The sequence below is a fragment of the Canis aureus genome, chromosome 2 (assembly GCF_053574225.1).
Source record: "Canis aureus isolate CA01 chromosome 2, VMU_Caureus_v.1.0, whole genome shotgun sequence".
NCBI lineage: Eukaryota > Metazoa > Chordata > Mammalia > Carnivora > Canidae > Canis > Canis aureus.
Genome location: NC_135612.1, coordinates 14,258,361 through 14,280,892, shown reverse-complemented (window position 1 = coordinate 14,280,892; position 22,532 = coordinate 14,258,361). Strand labels below are relative to the sequence as shown.

The 22,532-nt window shown below is 40.5% G+C and overlaps 1 protein-coding gene and 1 long non-coding RNA gene across 3 annotated transcripts; one reads left to right on the top strand and one right to left on the bottom strand.

Moving 5' to 3' along the window:
• The first annotated feature begins 8,573 nt into the window (after window positions 1-8,573).
• On the top strand, window positions 8,574-21,021 carry RFESD (Rieske Fe-S domain containing). Of its 2 annotated transcripts, XM_077864300.1 has the most exons (5): window positions 8,632-8,677; window positions 10,459-10,605; window positions 18,049-18,233; window positions 18,358-18,392; window positions 20,147-21,021. In XM_077864300.1, the coding sequence occupies exons 3-5, from the start codon at window positions 18,059-18,061 to the stop codon at window positions 20,411-20,413; spliced, it is 477 nt and encodes a 158-aa protein (XP_077720426.1). In that variant the 5' UTR covers window positions 8,632-8,677; window positions 10,459-10,605; window positions 18,049-18,058; the 3' UTR covers window positions 20,414-21,021. The 2 variants fall into 2 exon arrangements, with proteins under 2 accessions (XP_077720422.1, XP_077720426.1); XM_077864296.1 differs by lacking the exon at window positions 10,459-10,605 and having other exon boundaries at window positions 8,574-8,677; window positions 20,147-20,843.
• LOC144293241 (uncharacterized) lies at window positions 16,585-21,325 on the bottom strand. Its single transcript, XR_013360646.1, has 2 exons — window positions 19,754-21,325; window positions 16,585-17,291 (listed from the first exon to the last, which is right to left on the bottom strand). It is a non-coding gene; the product is annotated as an uncharacterized LOC144293241 (long non-coding RNA).
• Window positions 21,326-22,532: the final 1,207 nt, after the last annotated feature.

Genomic DNA, 22,532 nt, shown 5'->3' with positions numbered 1-22,532 from the left:
CCTCCCTTCAGCCTAGGGCATGATCCTGGGGTCCCGGGATTGAGTCCCACATCGTGCTTCCTGCATGGACCCTGCTTCTCCCTCTGCCTGTGTCTCTGCTTCTCTCTGTGTGTGTCTCTCATGAATAAATAAATAAAATCTTAAAAAAAAAAAAAAAAGAAAGAAAGAAAGACGCTTGGTCTTGGCTTCCCCAGGGTGGATGCCAGTTAATAGATGTAGGTTGTCCAAAACTACAACCTGTGAAGTAAACTGGGAGAAATCTGCTCATAAAAGATTAATTTAGCATCACGTTAACAACTCTGGGATGGGGAGAAGATCTATCCATGCATTTACCTGACACAGAGGCAACTGAAACTGCTTTCTTACAAGATCAAAAGTTTGTAAAGGTGGAGGCCCTTGCATTTCCAGGTGTCTTTCTCTTCTTACAGATCAAAAATCTCTTCATTGTCATTTCCATTCTGAGTTCTCCTACTTAATTGAGCAGGGCCTCTATGCCATGCCATGGAGCTCTCTTGGAGCATATATTTTCAGCCCCGTGCCTCGGTGACTATTTGCCGTGACTTTGGCTAAGCAATCTGCCTCTAGGTACACTTTCCCCAGCGCCATCTGGACTCAAAGAGACGGTGTGGAGTCACTTTGAGCATGTGACATCTACACGAATCCAAGGCTAGTCCTGCCATGCTTCCCCTTCTGGACCAGAATGCAGATGGAATTTGGAGCAGCCCAGGCAGTGCTGCCTACCCACGCTGTCATTGGACAATTTCCAGTTAGATACTCACTAGCGCTCTGTAGCGGGCACAGAGCTCAGCCGCCTTGCAGTTTAGATGCAGCTCAGAGTAGATCCAGGTTTCAGTGGGCGGGAGGGGGAGGCTCTCTTTAAGAAAAAGAATACAGAATAATAAATTTTTTAAAAAAAATTAGATATGAAAGTGAATATTCAGAATGGGCAAATAATCATGAAAAATACAAATATTAAAAACCAAACATGAGAGCAAACATTTACTAATTGCTAGACACACCACTATCACACTTTTTGCCTATATCTTTTGTCTCCCTACTCTTCACTCATTCCTTCACATAATAACCATTTACAAATATCTTACATACAGAGAATAGAAAGATAACTGGATCTTTCCTAAAGCATAATCTTTTTTTAATCAAAAGAAAGCATAAAACAAATAGTAGTCTTAGTATAGGTTTGTGTACTTATAGACACAGAAATTATGATAAATTCTGTTTCATATGATTTCCATCAAGAAAGATACATGAATTTATAGTTTATAGGCTGTCTTATTGAGCATATCCCACGTGTACTGTTTATGAGAATAGAATCACGTGTTTACAATTTTACCAAAAGTCTAATGATAAGATAGGATTTTCCATAGAATAGTTTCTGGCTCTATCTGTTCAAATCTTATTTCTCTTCCAAGACTTTCATATTCCCTGCTGCAGACACCACAGCCGTTACATTTTGGTAGAACACTGGCCTGCACGCGAGCTTATAAGAAGAGCTAACACTGGGATTATTTTTAGAGGCCGTTTTTACACTGGGAAGGCCAGCAAAACCTTTACTATGCACCACAACTGACTGCCAACCATATAAATATATCCCATCAAACACAAACTAAATGCATTTCCAACTCAAACTGCCTCCTAGCCAAATCCCAAAAATGCCTGTGCGATGGAAGGAAAAGAGACAATGGCCTTCATCCCCGAAGTTAGATCATCCTACTTTTGTACATTTTTTACAAAATTTATGACAACTATTCCGTTCTCTCTTCTCCTTTCTTCACAAACAATTCAGTCCTAAACCAGTAGGGAAGACAGAGCAGGGTGGACACCTATGCTGGCTATGGGGTTGGGGGAACATACAGTGGCTTAGAGAGGAGTGACAGCCAGTGGGGTGGATGGCCACATGGTAGTGTAGTGAGTTTGGTTCAAGTTGAGTGAGAAGGGAATAGAAGTACAGCCCTGCCAGGGCTCAGAATCCAATCTACGTGAAATTCCTGCCAAAGATTCATAATCTGAATCCCCTAAGGACATGTCAGACAAAGTGCAGTTGGGGGACATTCTATAAAATACATGGCCTATGACCTTTAAAAATGTGAATGTCACGTTAGTGAAAGCCTGAGAAACTGTCCCAGACAAGGAAGCCAAACAGATATGACAACTAAATCATTCTGAACTGGATTTGAAGATTAAATGTCAATGTTAACTTCCTGATTTTGACAGCTGAATTGTGGTTATGTAGAATGTTCTTATTTGCAGGAAATTTATATACTAGAGCTTTAGGGGCTGATGTGGCATCAGATTGGCAACATACTTTTAAATGGCTGTTGGGGTAGAGTTCTCTGTACTACTTTTCTATAATTTTGTGTGCTTCCAGATTATATTAAAAGGATATAAAAGATGACTGTGGGAATACATTACTAGAGTTGCTCAGGACCTTGGAAAGGGCTCAAACATGTGAGGGGACCTGAGCTTATGTTTCATTAACTTCACTATCTCTAACTGCAGTAAACATTATTCTACGTATGTACCCAAAGGCATTTTTTTCCTGTAATTTAATCCTGGCCTTAGCTATGTCTTTCTTTTCTTTTAATTTGTTTTTATTTAAGTTCGACTTGCCAACATATAACACCCAGTGCTCATCCCATCAAGTGCCCTCCTCAGTGCCCATCACCCAGTCAACCCTCCACCCACCTCCCCTTCTGCAACCTTTTATTTGTTTCCCAGAGTTAGGAGTCTCTCATGTTTTGTCTCGCTCTCAAATTTTTCCCACTCAGTTCCCCTCCTTTCCCTTATAATCCCTTTCACTATTTCTTATATTCTTAGTATGAGTGAAACCATATGATGATTGTCCTTCTCCAATTGACTTATTTCACTCAGCATAATACCCTCCACAGTTCCATCCATGTTGAAGCAAATGGTGGGTATTCGTCCTTTCTGATGGCTGAGTAATACTCCGTTGTATACATAGACCACACCTTCTTTATCCATTCATCTTTCGATGGACACCAAGGCTCCTTCCACAGTTTGGTTATTGTGGACATTGCTGCTAGAAACATCGGGGTGCAGGTGTCTCGGCGTTTCACTGCATCTGTATCTTTGGGGTAAATCTCCAGCAGTGCAATTGCTGGGTCATAGGGCCGTTCTATTTTTAACTCTTTGAGGAACCTCCACACAGTTTTCCAGAGTGGCTGCACCAGTTCACATTCCCACCAACAGCGCAAGAGGGTTCCCCTTTCTCCACATCCTCTCCAACATCTGTTTCCTGTCTTGTTAATTTTTGCCATTCTCACCGGTGTGAGGTGGTATCTCATTGTGGCTTGGATTTGTATTTCCCTGATGGCAAGTGGTGCAGAGCATTCATAAACAGAAATATCACCAAAGAAGACACACGTGGCCAACAAGCACATGAGAAAATGCTATGTCTGCTTTCTGACGTCTTTTTGGCCTTCCTACCTTTGCTGAGACCGAATGTGGTAGAATGACTATGTTCTCAACATGCTTTAAGGTCAAGGAGCAGCAACCTGCACCCTACGACCCTCCCCCTCTCACCTAAGGCTCTTTGCTGGGCCCACGTAGCTCTGTGCCTATTTACTTAGCCTGGCTTAGTACTAATGGCCAGTGTTTTGCTTGAGGCTCACTACAGACAACCTGGTGTTCACTGATCACACTCTCTTCTCCACTGCCTACTTAACAGCCAGCATGTGTATTATTTGCTTACCGCCCAGGATGGGGAGTTCCATTTGGAAGATAAAATTCAAAGTGAGTGAGCAAGAAATCTTAAAATCTCTGACCTTTACTCTCTTGTTTTGTATGCTCAGCCACTCCTTTCTCCTTTCTACAAAACTGTCTGTCTAAAGAGAGTATAATCTAGTTTATTAAAAAAAATCTGGTTCATCCTCTCAAGATGGGACAGCACTAAGGTAGAGGGCAGCAATTTGGGCATATACATTTAATTCTGGAGATGTTAGCAAATCCATTTGGCTGCACATTTAAGCTACTCCAATCCAGATTTTTGTTATTAAATAAAGTTTACACTTCGGTCTCTTACTATCTCTTTCAGTTGGTTCCAAACTCAGGCAGGGGGGAAAAAGTTTTTTTTTTTTTTTTTTTTTTTTATTGGGTCCTCTAAAGTCCAATACAAATAAAAGATGATGGCATCTTCCAGAGCGGTGACAACACATAAAGAAAAGCAGCACCATCATTTGACATATATTTTAGGATGTAGAACTGACATGGCCCAGTCCTGGATGAAATATGGGGGGGATACCATGAGGGCCCCTAGGACCGTATTATGTTTGGGAATTCACTAGAATGACTCATGGAATTCATCAGATAGTTCTTCTCATGCTAAAATTATTATAATGAGATTATAAGAATACACAGCTAGATTATAAGAGAAAAAGGACACGGGGAAAAATGGAGGAATTCAGGTGCAGGCTTCCTTATGTTCTCTCCCTCTCTGGAGGCGTAACACAAAGCTGATTCTTTTGCCAGTAATAAAAATACAGAAAAGGAGCATGCAACAGTTTTGCCCAGGGAAGCTCGTTAAAGATTCATCACCCAAAAGGTTTTATTGGGGTCTGGCCATGTAGGCAGCTCTGCCTAGCATGTACCAAAGTTCCAGACTCCCAGAAGGAAAGCAGGTCATGGTCAGCATCAACCATGTTGTTTGTATGAACAGTTTATTTTTTAAAAAGATTTTATTTATTTATTCATGAGAGACACAGAGAGAGAGAGAGAAAGAGAGAAGCAGAGACACAGGCAGAGGGAAATGCAGACTCCATGCAGGGAGCCCAACACGGGACTCGATCGCAGGTCTCCAGGATCATGCCCTGGGCTGAAGGCAGAGCTAAACTGCTGAGCCACCCAGGCTGCCTTTTTTTTTTTTTTTTAAGATTTTACTTATGTATGGACAGTTTAGTCACAGTGAGACATCCTTATTATTTAGGGAAAATCTTTTATCAATATAGAGAACTATTTGCCAGCCAAATTCGCAGACACCAGCCAGGAGCCAGCCTTACAAGCAGAGCTTTCCAAGGATAGCAGTCTTAGGTCAGCTATGCCAATTCTTTTCCACACTGGAGGAGTGAGAAAAGGGGAGATGTGAGTACGGCATCTAGGTTTCTACCTTAAGCATGTAGATGAACAGGGCTGTCACTTATAGAGGGAACAAAGGAAGTACAGGTTTACAGGAGAAAATTAATATTTTTTTTACCTTTTTTTTAAAAATTTATTTATGATAGTCACAGAGAGAGAGAGAGAGGCAGAGACATAGGCAGAGGGAGAAGCAGGCTCCACGCACTGGGAGCCCAACGTGGGATTCGATCCCGGTCTCCAGGATCGTGCCCTGGGCCAAAGGCAGGCGCCAAACCGCTGAGCCACCCAGGGATCCCAGAAAATTAATATTTCAATCTTGAACACATAAAACTGAAGATAGCAAAAAGATATCAGGTTAAGTTATGCTTTAGTATAATCATAAACAACCTTAGAACTTTGCTGGCTTAACACAAGAACTGTTTATTTCTCACTTCAGTTACGTATCTTTCATGGCCTCCTGGAAGGTAGTGACTGGGGGTTGGTGGGTGGTCTCTGTTCCACATGGTCACTCAGGGACCCAGGCTAGTAGAGGTCCACAATCTAGGATGTCTGTGGTCATGACCAAAAATAAAAAAATAAAAAAGAGAGAGGGAGACCAGGGAGGTGGAATAGGAGCTCTTCTATGCTTCAATCTAAGAGTGACACACTGCATATTCACTCACTGCCCATTGGCCAAAAGTAGTCACATAGCCTCACCAATTGTAAATGGGGTGGGAAATGTGGGATAGTAGGGATGTCTGGTGAACACTACTGTTTCTCTCATGGTGTCCAAGTAAGAATGTCACACGGGTAATCCACAACAAATGAATACTGTGGAGACTTTCAGATAGGAGTCATAAGAAGATAGTCTGTATTTAAAGCCACCCTCACTTTCTCATTATCTGAATCCCAATAGCCTAATAAGGGCAATGTGATCGCCCTTTTCTTGTTTAAAAGAATAGGAAATCCAGAGTGGTTGATACTCTTCAAACCTCACTGTAGTGAAACTATCAGCACACCAACATCTTCATTAGCTCACAAAACAGATTATTTAGAATTGAAGGCAGGTTTTGAACTTCTCTAAGAGGAAGGGCTTGGTTCCAAAAACACCTGCCTAGAAACAGCCTGATGCTCAGAGCACAGGAGAGAGGCTCACAAAGGTGAGAAGGGATATTTAAAACTATTTTTAGACAAAGGCATTGAAGAGCAAGTTCACAGAAGAAAAGTTATTTTCCACAGTAGGTAAGAAAATGCACACCAGGGCTACCACTAGGTGTCAACAGTAGGAAAGAAAAGACAAAAGAACAACTGGAGTAAGGTTCTAGAGGAAGATGTAGATTGGTTCCAAGGAGAGAGAAGATAGAAAGTGTCCCCCCATTCCCAGTAGTTTTCCAGGCATTCCATATTATTACATGATTAATTCCACTGATACTCTAGGTAGAGATAAAAGAAAGTTTCCATTTCTCTCTCTCCCTCCTTTGTATATATGGATGCGTAACTGAGGTCTTCAGTTTATTAGAAATCAGATTTAAGGTCAATGAATCTAAGTTGTGTCTTATTTTAATGTTCAGATTATGTCAAGGCAAGAAGGACTTTTCATTAGAAACAGCAAACTTGGGATCCCTGAGTGGCTCAGCGGTTTGGCACCTGCCTTCAGCCCAGAGCGTGATCCTGGGGTCCCAGTATCACGTCCTGTGTCAGGCTCCCTGCATGGAGCCTGCTTCTCCCTCTGCCTGTGTCTCTGCCTCTCTCTCTCTGTCTCTCACGAATAAATAAAATCTTAAAAAAAAAAAAAAAAAAAGAAACCGCAAACTTTATTTAGTCCTTCCACGACACAAGCTAAAGACTGCTAATACCCTCTGTGTGCCTTAAAATAATTTAGATGGCTAACTGATTAATATAAATTGTAATAAATTCAAATACATTTTATCACTTTGGTAAAGCAGTTCATCAAAACTAGATGGTTAGTTTTTGTTTGGATCAGTGAAATAAATGGTCAAAAGGGAAATTATCGCATAAAATATTATCACCCTAAAAGTATACTGAACCGAACAAAAATCAAAAGAAACAAGCATTGGAGGCAGATCCATCATTCTAGGTTTCTAAAACTCTTATTTGTTGAGGCTCATAGGAAAAATGGTATTTGCATAGCACGCTGAGATAAATGAACAAGGCCCCTGGGTTTCAACGGCCTGAGACCCACTGGACCACTCTAGGATCTGAGATCAGTACTCAGGATATTAAATACACCTTGTGGTTTTCAACCTTGAGTTCACATTGGAGTCACTTGGGAAGTCAGAAAAACTGACCCCTCTTGCCCTCCGTCCCCCAGGTGTCACTGGTCTGGGCATCATGACTACCTAAAACTCCCAGGTGATTCTAAGGCATAGCTGGAATTACCAAGTACAACGTCAGAACACAGCCAGGGACACTTTAAAAAACACTCTGGACATGAGCAGCCCGGGTGGCTCAGCAGTTTAGCGCCGCCTTCAGCCCAGGACGTGACCCTGGAGACCTGGGATCGAGTCCCACGTCGGGCTTCTCCCTCTGTCTGTGTCTCTGCCTCTAGAAAATCTTAAAAAACAACAACATTCTGGACTCAACTAGCTTGCAGCCTTGAACACAAGGAGGAAGTGGGGAGGTTTTTGTTTGTTTTTTTAACTCAGAAAGTATAAGGAGGAAAAAGTTGCAACTGTCAAAATAGTAAAGTGATAACCAACCACCAACTCCAATGCAAGCACCATTAAGTTTTTAAAAATACTTTTTTTTTAATAAAAAGCTCATGTACAGACGTATCTATTTGTATCTTGAGAGATCATGTTTACTTTCACTGAAGAATTGTGTATTGCGTGCCTTCCTTTCACACACTCACCGCTTTCATGGAATCTGGTCGTGAGTAAACGGCTACAAAATAATTCACGTGTCTACACTGTATTTTATTGGACCATCATTCATTCCCTTCTTGCTGAGGACTTCAGCTATTCTTATTCGTTCCCTGCAATCAGCATCCTTATGCACGGATTGTTTGCACCCTGAGGAATTTCTGTAAATATTTTTATTAGGTCAATTCCTGAGAGCGGGAGCACTTGAAAGGTGTGGGAGGCGCCTGGGTGGCTCGGCGGCTGATCGAGTCCCACCAGGGGCTCCCTGCATGGAGCCTGCTTCTGCCTCTGCCTGTGTCTCTGTCTCTCCTGAATAAATGAATAAAATCTTAAAAAAAAAAAAAAAAAATGTGCGCCGGGCTGGCACACTAGAAAGAGCCCGCGACTCTCGGTCTCCAGCCCCGCGCTGGGGGGGAGCGACTGTTTAAATAAGCAAATAAAATAAAACGTGGATAAACGCAGCGAGATCGATCAACACCCAGAAGCAAACAGAAGCCACCTACATTTGCAAACACTTCCACGACCGTCAGCCCCGAGGTCCCTGCGGGGCGCGGGCGTCACGTGGGGCGGGGACCGCGGGTCACGTGGGCGACTTCGCCCCGCCCCCCGGCCCCGCGCCGCGGCCGCAGCCCGGGCCTGCGCAGTAGCGTCACGCGGCCTGGGCGGCCGGCCGGGCCTGCGGAGGCGGAGCGAGGAGCTCCGGGAAGGTGAGTTGCGTTCTCGCCGCGGCTTGGGCGGGGCTCGCGAGAGGCGCTGCTTCCGGCTGGGCGGCGGGCCGGAGCCTGGGCTTCCGGCGGCGGCGCGGCCCGAGGCGGGGGTGTTGTTGGCCTTGCTGGCGGCCCTTCTCCGCAAGGGCTCGCGTTCGTTAGCCGTTAGCCTCCGGCCGGGCTTCCGCGCAGTCACGGCGAGGCCCGCCGAGCTTGTTCCCGTTAGCGTCCAGGCCCACGCGGGGCCCGCCCCCCGGATGGGGCAGGCGGGGCGTTTTCCACTAGCTTCCCCGGCGTCTGCACGCTGAGCTCGCCCCGGGGTTGGTGCAGCCCCGGCGTCTGTGCACGCTGAACCGGCCCGGGTTTCTGCAGCCCCGGCGTCCGTGCACGCTGAACCCGCTCCGGGGTTTGTGCAGCCCCGGCGTCCGTGCACGCTGAACCCGCTCCGGGGTTTGTGCAGCCCCGGCGTCCGTGCACGCTGAACCTGCCCCGGGGTTTGTGCAGCCCCGGCGTCTGTGCACGCTGAACCCGCCCCGGGGTTTGTGCAGCCCCGACGTCCGTGCACGATGAACCTGCCCCGGGGTTTGTGCAGCCCCGACGTCCGTGCACGCTGAACCTGCCCCGGGGTTTGTGCAGCCGCGGAGTCCGTTCACGCTGAACCTGCCCCGGGGTTTGTGCAGCCCCGACGTCCGTGCACGCTGAACCCGCCCCGGGGTTTGTGCAGCCCCGGCGTCCGTGCACGCTGAACCTGCCCCGGGGTTTGTGCAGCCGCGGAGTCCGTTCACGCTGAACCTGCCCCGGGGTTTGTGCAGCCCCGGCGTCCGTGCACCCTAAATCTGCCCCGGGGTTTGTGCAGCCCCGACGTCCGTGCACGCTGAACCCGCCCCGGGGTTTCTGCAGCCCCAGCATCTGTGCACGCTGAACCCGCTCCGGGACTGGTTCCTGAGCGCCTGTCCGTCTTGACTAAAATGTTAAATACAGCTTGAACTCGGGCGTTGGTGCCTGTCAGAGCTGGAAAGACCTTAGCGAGGACAGCCAACATGATTGGAGCGCTTCCCGCGGGCGGGACCCGCTCCGAAGCACTTGAGAGTGAAGCATTCACTTCTCAGCACAACCTTACGTGGCAGGCCTTTCATACAGCTGTGCAAACTGCAGCACAGCGAGATTCAGCGACGTGCCCCATATCACACAGAGCCGGGGTTCAAACCCGGATGAGCTCACGTGGTGATGGAGGATCTCTCTGGCAAGGACGATGGTAGCGGATCCCAGAGCAGCCAGGCGACTTCATTAAATGATTAGGGAACTGTCCAGTTTTAAACCTCTGTTGACGCAACTCTTGAACATTAACATTCCTAAATTTAAAAAAAAAGAAAAATTCAGAACCATGTTTGGTGATACACATACACGCATTTATACATATATACATACATGCACAGATCTCTATTTTGCTGAAAGGTTTTGTGCCTTTTAGGACCGTTTACTTGCAGGCCACGTGTTATAAACTCGTGGATGCTGTTAGATGCAATGTTAAGATTTATATTACCAGTGTTCACTGAGTTTAGACTCAGAAGGTAGAAGTTTGAATCTTGACTGCTACTTTGTGGTCTTAGGAAACCTTTCCTAAGGTTAAAGAGGATCCTTTACTGTCAGTGTCCTTATCTGGAAAATAGACACACTATTTCCCCCTTAGAGGTTTCGTGAGGATTAATGAACTCAGGTTTGCAGTCAAAGAAGTTGGCACTCACGGAGGGATAACTGGCTTTATTATTCTGCCTCCAAAGAGAGAACCAAGCTGCTATCTAAGGCATTTCTCTTCTCTGAACCGAAAAGCAAGGGTGTCACCCTGGAGTCCTGCATTCTGATAACGTGCAGATCAAGTCCCCAGACTTAGTAAAAGCACCTCTGTCAGAGCTCCAGAGGAGTAACAAGTAAGTTCCTTTAATTTCATGTCTCTTTTGTCTACATTATCTCAGGGAAACTTACTAGATTTTTAAAGTCAACCTATGCTGGAAATGATAGAGATCATCTGATAGAGACTGATGATCCATATAGCCTATTGGTAATTTTATATGGTGTTAGTGCCCTTAGAAACCTATTTGAGGTACCAGCCAAAAACACAGATAAGAAGAAAGTGGAACAAAATGACCAAATTTTTCAGAAGTAACTTTTCATCTGGCCCCCAAACTGCATAGACCAGTTAATTTTTCACTTTCTTTTTGTTTAGTTAAGATCCTGCTATCTTAAAGTCTACTTAAAATAGAAGAAATGTGTCGGAGCATATGAATAGTGCATCAAAGTCATAGTAATTAAGGTGAACACATGGACTCTTGTGATTGTCTGAATGGACCGTGATAGTCACAATATTTAGTTAAGAATAATGAGAATAATGTGGGTGTTAATTATAAATATTACCAGATATCGTAAGTAAATATGACCATTATTTGAGAGATACGATAATACTTTCCTAAGCAAAATGCAAGACTGTAATATTAGTTCTCTGAAACCTTTATCGTTGAGGCCAGAGTTCTCTGCACATTTCTTATCAGGTCCTGCAAAGTTCACTGCAGTTTTCCTTGGTTGGGGTGCAAACCCGCCTAAAACTCTATGTTTCAAGAGACTGAAACTTGAGGAAGCATTGTATTTCATTCACATTTATTTGGAAGTCAGAGAACTTAATTAACGTTTGATGCTACTCTACATCTCATGTATTTTGTTAATGTCTTGATACTACTATTTCATTTCTAATTTTTTGCCTGGAAAAAGAAAAGTAAATATTCCTTTAATTCCTCTTCTAGTACTGAGTGTTTAAATAAGCCGAACAAAATTCTCAAACAGTCCATTCGTGATCTGTATTCACAGGCACATTTTCTGAGGATAGAAAGTGCCACTTTATCCCTTTTCTTGGTTTTTGGATCATTTGGTACAGAAATATAAAGTAAGAGTTTTTTTCCTGTCTTGTGCTTGTTTCCTGGTGTACCTGTGCATGTTTCTCTGAAATATACTGAAAGGGGGATTAATGGGTCACAGATATGTTCAAGTTTACTAAATAATGCCAAATTGTGCTATTGCTAACTGATGTCATTACCATCAGTTTTTCCATATCCTCACCAACCTGGTGTAATTTTTGCCAATTGATTGGATAGAAAATCGTATCCCATTTATCACTATCCTTTACCTTTCTTTTATTTTTTTCCTATTGATCGATGAGGTTGAGCATCTTTACATGTGCTCACTGACCATGCAGACTTCATCTATGAAATGTTTGTGTCTTTGCCCATTTTTCTATATTTTTTTGCACTTTCTTACTGGTTTATAGAAGTTCTTCATGTATTCTGAATCCTAATCCTTTGTTGGTTATATGTGTTGCAAGTTCTGTATTTTTTCTTCAGCCTAGTTTGGTTCATCTGTTCTTAGTTTTTTTTTTTATCTTACTGCCCCTCTGTCTGTCCTGTCACAAAATCTGATAAAGCCTGCACGCTGGATACTGTGGAAGTAAATAATACCACCTGAGCAATGTGTATGCTTTGGGTACTTGCCAATACCAAGCAAAACAAGATAACTGAGAGTTGTAGTAATCCAGCCTTCTGTCAGCTATAGCATAGCTAATCCAGAAAATCATGGCATGGCCCTCATTGGCTTTTCTTAAAAATACTGTATTTTTGCTTTTTATTGTGAAATATTGTTTGACTTTTTGGAGTATAGTTGCCACACAATATTACACTAGTTTCAGATGTACAACATAGTGATTCACCTTCTCTATATGATATGCTATGCTCAACACAAGTGTAGCTACCATCTGTTACCATATAACACTATCACAGTATTACTGACTGTATTCCCTGTGCTGTGCCTTTTATTCTCATGACTTACTCATGCCTTAACTGGAAGCCTTTCCTCCCACTCCTCTTTCTGATTTGCTATTTCCCCCTACCCCCTTCCCTCTGGCAACCATCAGTTCTCTGTATTTATAGGTCAGATTCTACTTTTTGTTTCTTTGTTTATTCATTCGAATGAAATCACGTTTTTTTTTGTCTCAGTTTGACTTCCTTATTGTGAAATAGTTTTTCAAAATAGCATATGTTCTTTTTTCCATTATTTAAAAAGTAACTAGGTTAGTTGGAGTAACAGTTAACAGTGTAAACTTCAGAGTACAAATTTGACATCTCTGTAATTTCCTAAGCCTGATTCCTGTAATGCTTTCCTTTATACTTTGAATTCAAAGTTCCTTCCTGCCTCTCCCCACCAACACACATGCACACACACACATTCCACTTACGACACCTCGATTTACGTAATATCTAGTATCTTTCTTCCTTATGGCTCAGAATTACCCTTCTCAAAATAGTAGCCTATAAATTCCTTCTTTCTAAAGCTCACTCCTAACACATTCACCTAGAGATTTTTAATTCTAAATCATAACTTCTGTTTTACAAACTTACTTTTTAAATGACCCATGCTCTTTTCCTCCCAACATTCCTAGACTTCCAAACAGTCATACAAGGTTAAATAAGTATTTAGAGGAGCCATCAGAAGGCTGGGAGACTCTTGGTGCTGCCCTGTAACAAATTTTCCCTCTGGGGGCGGGGGATGGGGTTTATAATTTATGACCATTCATCAAGATCCAAGTGCCCTCCTTTTTTTTTTTTTTTTTAAATGTAATTTACTTATCTACAAGAAACACAGAGAGAGAGGCAGAGACACAGGCAGAGGGAGAAGCAGGCCCCACGCAGGGAGCCTGACATGGGACCTGATCCCGGGTCTTCAGGATCATGCCCTGGGCTGAAGGCAGTGCTAAACCGCTGAGCCACCCAGGCTGCCCCCAAGTGCCCTTCTTAAAGAAGTTGCCTATATGTGTTTGTATGTTAAATGTTAAACTAAGACCTGAATGAAATCAAAATGGCACTTTCCGGTTACCAAGGAAAGGTACATCATTCTGTACAATATCCTATGAATATGACAATATTACTGTATGTGAAGAGGATGTGGATTTGGAAGGGTCATCTTTCTAAAATTAGAATATTTGAGGTTGACATGTGATTTATAATTTTGTTAAACACCTTAAATTATAGGCAGTTGTGTTCTGTTTAATATCATGAGCATTCCATGGCGACCTTCCTAATATTTAACACCATCTGGGTCTCTACAACTAACATGGACCATCACTTTGATTCACTTCCTTTTTTTTTTTTTTTCTCCTTTTCCTTTTCTATGTGTAATTCTTTTTTTTTTTTAATTTTTATTTATTTATGATAGTCACACAGAGAGAGAGGCAGAGACATAGGCAGAGGGAGAAGCAGGCTCCATGCACCAGGAGCCCGACGTGGGATTCGATCCCGGGTCTCCAGGATCACGCCCTGGGCCAAAGGCAGGTGCTAAACCGCTGCGCCACCCAGGGATCCCCTATGTGTAATTCTTTATCTTATATAAAGCAGAGTTGGATACTTCTCAAATTATCTGGAACTTTCTCTAGTTTTTCAATCTGGTAAAATACATAAAATAATGAAATTGTTAAAATGGAACTGAAATTGAAAATGTTGAGTAAAACCTAGCCTTGCCACAACCTTTAGAATGGTTGTTACATTTTGTTTTGGAAGGCTTGTGTCAACATAAACATGTGTTGAGACATTATGACAGAAGAGTTGTTTTGGATTGAAAATGAACATATATGCCATTTTTAAGGCTGTGTGCTTAATTTTGAAAGTCAAATAATGGCTCTTAAATGTTATACAGTGATATATATAAATTATTATTTTGATTCAAGGACTGGATCAGGGGTACCTGGTTGGCTCAGTTGGTTAAGCGTCTGACTTTTGATTTCAGCTCATGTCATAATCTCAGGGTCCTGATATTGAGCCCCACATCAGACTCCATGCTCAGCGGGGAGTCTGCTTGAGATTCTCTCTCTCTTTCTCCCCCTCTCCCCACCACTCCTGTTTTCTATCTCTCTATAAAACAAATAAAATCTTTAAAAAAGAAAAATACTGGATCAGACCTATACAGAGTTGACCCTTGAGCCAGTTTCAATGAACAATATTGAAATATTTCTTAGATTTTATTTTTCTCACCTTTCCCTTTCTATTTTTGACCAAAAGAGTATTTAAGGGTCTGATAGGAGGCAAAATTTAAACATTCTGGGAAAAGAGTAATAATAATAATTCTGGATATAAAACATTACTTGGATGTTAACCAGTATTTGATTTCTAGGAGAGTGGGAGGTTAAGGGAATAAATGAAATTACAAGGAGAAAGGGGTATAGTGTAGGTCCAACTCTTCATGAAAGAACCTATTTTTGGGTACAGTTTCCTAGGAAGCCCACATTTTGTTCATGTATTATTCATTTTGTAATACATAAAAGAGGTGGCCAGCATTCAAATGGACCTTACCTCATTTCCTGCCCTTTTTTGCTGGCTTACCACTTACCATTTGAGGAGAATGTAGGATAGGGAACTGGGCAGTGAATGAATTTCATTCAATTAGCAATAGATTGGACACTCTACTGGTCTTGCTTCTCTTCCACCTGACCTCTAAATGTTGGTGTGCCTCAAGAATTGTATTAGACCTGCCTACATTCCCTCTCCAAGTGATTCCATTGAATTCCGTAACTTGACAACTCCCAAATTTCTCTCTCTAGTGATTCTCAGCTCTAGTTTCATATATCTGACTGTAGTCTTGATATCACTATCTGTATGTCTCTTAGGTACCCCAAACTATGTGCAAAATGTAGCTGATTCTTGATTTTCCATTTCTGAAAATACCATTCCTTTTTTGGGCTTTCCTATCACAGTCACAACCTACCTGGTTGCACAAAACTAAAACCTAGGAGCCACTCTTATTTATTTTTCTGTAATTCCTTTATTCTAGTCCATGAGCCCAACCTCTCTGGACCAATTTACTCACTGTACAATTAAAATAATATCTTTTTGTAGTAATATGCTGGGAGATTAAATGACTTAAATAAATGTAAAGTCTCCAAACAATGCCTGGCATGGAGTTAGCATAGTGTGATTGTAGCTACTGCTATTGTTGTTGTTGTTAATTTTCTCCCCCAACAGAGTCAACACCCTAGTCCAAACCACCATATTCTCTCCCATGGACCACTGCAATAGCTTTTTTTTTTTTTTTTCTCTGCTTCCTCTTGTTTTGATACAATCTATTCTCCACACAGCCAGAGCATTCTTTTAAAAATAGATCATGTCACCCTTCCCAGCTTCACACCCTGCAGTGGCTTCCCATTGCTCTTAGAATAAAATTCACACACAGTGCTGCAGGACCTGGCTCCTGTCTGTCTCACCAAGCTCATTCACTATGCTCCAGTCTCCTATCTGTTCCTCAAATTAACCAAGCCTCCTCCCTCCACCCTGCTTTCCCCAGGCTTTCATACTTGTTGTTCCTTCAGCCTGGAATGCTCTTCCTTCAGCTCTTAAAATATCTAGTTCATTTGCATTTTTCAGATTCCAGCTCAACTATTATTATTCAGAGTCACCTTCTCAACCTATTTGCAAAATGGCCTCCTCTTTCTCATATTACCCACTTTATTTTCTTCATGGCTGTTACAGTAGTGTGCAATTATCTCATTCGTGTATTTGTTAACTGGTGTTTGTTGTTGATCTCACCAACTAAAATATAATATCTACAGTGCCGGTCACACAGTATGTGTGTTCAGAAAATATTTATCAAATGAATGATAATCTCTGACAAGGAAAGAGAACTTTGCAAAAGGAGAATCTCAAGATCCACTGTTGAAATTTTCCTTTTGAAGTATTGTAATTCTGTGCTAAAGATTATTGTCAATAATCAGTTCTTGAGAATTGTGCTTGCTTGCTTTTTCAGACATATATTCATTCCTCCCTAAACAGATTACACAGAAACTTGCCCATCAGTGACCCAAAGAAAAGAGTAGATTGTGATTAGATGTTACCATGAACTTTTAATTTCTTTCATATAATAAAGGGGTTGAAGTAGTCTTGCTCCAAGATAATGGTCGAGGTACATATAAAATGTCATGCCTGAATGCTGTAAGCAGCCTCTTTCCTGTTCACCAACTTCGGGGAGTAAGCCTGCTTTATGCCAGTTTGTGGAGCTGGATGTTGTCCAGATGGTTGAAGATTCCCATTCTCCAGCAGAGGGCAGAAACCATGCAAAGATATCCGAAAATGTAATTATTTAAGAAATAAAAAGTAAAGTACCTAGAGTGGTCTCAGTTTGTGTGTTGTGATTTTTATTTCATTACCTGCAAAAATTCAAAATATGTTCTTGCCTAGGGAAGAAAGTTCTTTGTCATCCCTGAGATAATGTCATACGTGGTTCTTTACACTTTGTGAAAATCAAAGACCACCACAATCTCTATCCTGAGATAGGGAGGAAAAACAGGAATGTTTCCAGAAAATTTGGGATAACAACTCTAATGGAAAGAGGGTGGGGTAAGAAAAAGATTTGGGGTTAGGAGTGGACGAAGAAAAAATATAGCAATTCTTGGCAAAACAGGATATGTAGTTTAGTTTTATTCAGAAACAGTCATAGAATAAAACTTAAATACCCTGATATGGGAGGCCCTCTGGAAAATCTTCTGCAAGGACAGTCCTGACGCTGATATATCTTGATGTGTCTTTCTCACCTAGAATTAACAGACGATGACTATATTCTTAAAGGTCCCTTTGAAAGGGTTGATTTCAAAAAAGTAGCCTGAATATCTGTGCTGAGAGAAAATATATTTAGAGTGCCTGAAAATTCTCTACTAAAATTTGTTTGTTTAGAAATACAGGTTTATATACTTATATAAATTAATTGATGAGAAATTCATCTCTTTGAATTCCCAAATAAGGCAGAAGAAAGTAATATCAATTTTTGAGTTAAGAAAATGCAATATGCCCATTCATACCTATCTCCTTGTGCTAGAATAGTTTTCTGGTTGATTTTTAAGACTGGCTGTCTACTCCAGGCAAAATCAAGTAAGTCACTTCAACCAAGAGATCTGAGACTATTCAGATTATCAAAGAATCCTACCTTTAGGGGAAGGCTGAAAACAATACTGATAATTGGGTATTGTTTAGCATTGAAATGATAGTAAAAGAACAGTGAAACGTCAAGCTCTGAGTCTTGGGACTTCTGAAATATCCATCTAACTTGTTGAAATGAATCCAGTATGAGTCTAGCTTCAAAGTGGAGACTACTCCCTAATTTTGGCAAACTTTATGCATCTCTACTTCAAAATCATGACTATTACCCAGTATTTGTGAATGTTTTATTTTTATATAGCTATTTTAAAAAGCCTCCATCAGTCTTAAAGGAATTAAACATTTCTTATAATATGGTTAAGGTAAGTTGTAGCCAAACTTGTGAAGATTGCTTTTTTTTTTTTTTTTTTTTTTTAGTTCAATTAGCATGGATCTTGATGGCTCTGAACAATATCCTGAAGTGCAGGAACATTCTCCTGTCTATGTTGGCAGAGAAGAAGACATTAAAAAATCTGAAAGAATGACAGCTGTTGTCCATGATAGAGAAGTAGTCATTTTCTACCACAAAGAAGAATATCATGCTATGGATATTCGCTGTTACCGTAAGAGTTTATTTTTCATTTGTAAACCTTGTATTTGTTTCCTAACCACAAAACTATCAAAATTTCAGGCTTTTTTTTTTTTTTTTTTTTTAGTGACTAGATGTAATATTCAATTTCTTTTCAGACTCAGGAGGACCTTTACATTTGGGAGAAATAGAGGTATGTAAAGTTAAATCTATCCTCTATAAATTCATGTTTCTTATTTATATTCATTTCATGCTGTATGCAAAAAATAATTTATTTCTGCATTTGAACTGTTATTTTAATGCTTTAAGTATAATTGCCAATATTCCAGGAATTCATAGTCCTACAATGTAAAGAAAACTATTTCACAGATAAATAGGGGACCTAGCAATTATACTCTGAGATATCTACCTACAGATATCATTGCACAAATGTTTAAGTATATATATGGGAGAATTTTACTGTGGCATTATTTGTTGTAATGAGAAATTGAAGGCAACCTAAATTTTTTTTTCAACCTAAATGTTTTAACAATAGGACACAGTTTAAACAAACTATGAATAGCTGTGCTATGGAAAACTATGCAACCACTGCCTCATTAACTTATGAGATAGATCTGTATGTATTGGTATGGAGGGATGTCAGCAGTATATTTCTGAGTGAAAAAAGCAAGTCCTAGAATGAAGGGTCTAGTGTGATTCCATTTTTTAAATAAAAGGTAATAGTCACTTTGCACTTTATACACTTCTACAGTTTGAATTTTTCAGTATGTATTACCTGTACAATGTAAAAATATAAATATGTATATTTTAAAAAGGAAACCACACACTGAAGGCTTATCTGAGGAAGGAATGGGGAAAATGTCTTACTTTCTTGCATTCCCAAACTCACTGGCTGCATAACTTCTTATTTTCTACTTCATAAAATTGATCTCTCTCCATCCTTCCCCTTCCCGCCACCTCCCACTTGTACAAAATACAAGCTGAAACTTGGCATTCCACTCTATACTTCATATCTACTTACTTCTACACCTATTCTTATGTTAGAAGGACATATGTGTGTTTAAATCATGAACATGAATTTATGAATTATGAAAATATGAATGCTTGTTGACTGTTTTGGGGACACAATATCAGTATTACTGAACTCCTTGTATAGAGAAACAAATGTAAGCATCTGGTAGTGATAATGTGAAATAAAATCCTTCTGTTTTGGACCATAACAAGACCTGTAAGACTTTGCTACTTAAAGTTTGTTCCATAAACCAGCAACCTTGGTGTCACTTGGGAGCTTCTTGGAGCTACAGAATCTTGCACCCTATCCTAAGACTACTGAATTTTTTTTTTTTTTTTTTAAGGACTACTGAATTTTTTTTAAACAGGATCTGCATTTAGACAAGATCCAGGTGATTCCCATGCTCTTTAAAATTTGAGAAGCACTGATTCAAGACAGTTAAAAAGTTGAGAATTGACTACTTTGGATCACAAATTGCTCTTCAGTCAACATATACACACTCAGGCCTTTAGTAACCTCTCAAATTTATATTTGAAGCTTACTATTCTTCCAGCAGCTAGTGAAAATTCCTTTAGAAGCACATAATGCCCTTGCCCCATTTCTGTCAAGGAAATGACATTTTAACATCTAATAGATAACATCATAGATTCAGTCACATGGTAGAGTTGCTTGAGCTCATAGAGTTCTGATATACTAGAGTATATCAGATAGGGTTCTAATATACTAGGTTTCTAATCAAATGCAAAAGGGACTTGATGACTGCTGAGATTAGGTTTTGCATTATGCAGAATAATTTGTAAATGGAAGGGAAAGAAGAGAGGGTGGCCTGTTCTTTAACCTGTTTTTTCTGCAGTAGATCTTATGCTCAGTTGGAGATTTATTGTGAATGTTGGAAATGTCAGGCTATTAAATCATTTATTTATTTCCTTCCCCAGGATTTTGATGGACGACCATGTATAGTTTGTCCCTGGCATAAATACAAAATTACTTTGGCAACAGGAGAAGGACTGTATCAGTCTATCAACCCTAGAGATCCATCAGCAAAACCCAAGTGGTGCTCCAAAGGAGTAAAGCAAAGGATTCATAAAGTGACAGTGGACAATGGGAGTATTTATGTGACTCTTTCTAATGAACCTTTTAAGTGTGACTCTGATTTTTATGCCACTGGAGACTTTAAAGTAATTCGGAGTCCTTTCAGATAAAACTATATAGCAATGAAAAATGTTGTGTATATTTAAAAAATATTTTTTAGAATAACTGTGCTGCAATACCAAAGAGGATTAATTTTTCCAACATGGGCACATTTATTACTAATCTTTAAAAATCATATAAATCTGAGCAGTTCAAAAGTACATGTGTTTATTATGATGGAGGGAATATCGTCAGGATCTATAGAACACATTTCATCCAGTCCTCTGAACTGATTAGTACCTGAAGGTTCTAGGTTTGGAATATGCATTTTGAGAAGGGTGAAAATAATCTGCGGTAACCACAATAAAGAAAAGGTAAAAAGTAAGATCTAATAAATATGGAGGGTTGGTAATTCCTATTTTGATGTAGCAGACTTTATCATGGAAAAGTTGTAATATATGCAAACTAAACAGAGTAGCATAATAAACTCTCATCACCCAACTTCAGTATTATCATCATTCTTCTATTCCTCTGTTCTTGTATTCTTGTTTCACTGATACCTCAACACACTCTCCACCTCCCCTATTTGGTTGTTATTCTTACCTTTTTGAAGTAAAATTTAAATACATTGAAATGCTTAAATCTCAACTATTTGATTTTTCCAAATATATAGCAGACTTTTTACATTTCAAAAATGCCTCCAAAATGGGATCAATTTACATGCTTAATTTAGAAATAAGAAACGTATTCAACACTTCATACAACACCCGGTGCTCACCACTAGTGCACTCTTTCATCCCCATGTACTGCACATTGAAACCAAACAGATCTTGGCTCAGTTTCTCTCTGGTCAAAGCAAACACTCTCAAAGAAGACACACAGTTGCTGCCCAGCCATGAGAGATGTGAAGTCTCTTATTCAGTAAGCCAAAGTACTTTGAATGTCCTATATAAAATCTTCAAATAGAAGTTTGTTTTTGCTTTGTTTTTGAGAATTTTGTGATGTATTTAGAACTAAGTGCTTCATGTAAATGTTAGAAGAGATAGAGGGTGTTGTTCCTCAGAGTCCCTACTGCTGAGTTCCCGGACAGGGCTGACGTTCAGTTGGTCCACCCTGCTTTCACATACCAGTTATTTATGGCTAGCAGTATTCTGGTTGCCTGGTGCCCACGCTGTGGTGTAGTACTCTGGGTGTTTATCATCTAAAACTCAGCAGCAAATAGTAGAATATAAGAATAAGTAGAATCAGAACCAGGATGATCACATTATGAATTCAGAGTGTGAAAAGCTGTTTGTCAAAATTGGAATCTTGTCTCTAAGCACAGTAATCTTCTTAGTGGCCTAGGATTGAATTACGGCTTCAAACCTAATACTGAACATTGTAGGGGGGCCACCTGGACTCTTTCCCTTGGTATGGTAAAAATAGTAAGTGAATTAAGTACCTATCATTAAGGGTGTGCTTACAGAGCCCTTTGCTACATAGTATCACATTTCTTTTTCTGATGGAATATGGGTAATATGAGGTAATACAACCCTTGTCACTCATTTTTCAGACTATTAAAAAGCCAGGGTTGGGCTTTTTATAAGTCCTTTTATGGCAGTAGCTGTTTACCAGGTACAGGAAATGTACCATCACTTGATGGTACATCCTAGCCTATTATATCAGGTGCTAATCCTCCAATGACCAGTCAGGTCTTAACGCATGTCCAGAATTTAAGACATGGAAGAAACCAAAGTGCTTCCTGCAGGCAAAACAGTGACCCTCATTTGCAGGGCCAGTTACAGAAGCGTTTTTCTTTCATGACCCAGTGGCAACAGTGAGTAATATGGGCTTAATTTCTGGTTCTAAATATGTTCCTCCAAATCTGGAAATAAAAAATGTCATGTCCTATCCTATCCTCACATATAGAAATCTTCTGTAAGATTTGTAAATAATATTTTGTTTTATAAATATATCTGTGAATCATAAGTTCTCTGTAACTTTATAGATGAGCTATAAAAGGATCGATAATAGGCAGATTCAAACTATACAGCCTATAAATAGAAAATAAATATCCTTTTGTGATCTCTGAAAAAGATGTAGCATTTTGATATGTAGGGTATTTTTCCTCCAGATGAATACAGTTGACCCCTGAACAATGCAGAGGTTTGGAGTACCAACCCCATGCACAGTTGAAAATCCACATTTAAC

What these genes read in the sequence shown, in the direction of transcription:
- RFESD (XM_077864300.1), top strand. Translation starts at nt 18,059, where the DNA reads ATGGATCTTGATGGCTCTGAACAATATCCTGAAGTGCAGGAACATTCT. An exon ending in TATGGATATTCGCTGTTACC is followed by an intron (nt 18,234 to 18,357) that starts GTAAGAGTTTAT and finishes ATTTCTTTTCAG; the next exon opens with ACTCAGGAGGACCTTTACAT. An exon ending in TACATTTGGGAGAAATAGAG is followed by an intron (nt 18,393 to 20,146) that starts GTATGTAAAGTT and finishes TTCCTTCCCCAG; the next exon opens with GATTTTGATGGACGACCATG.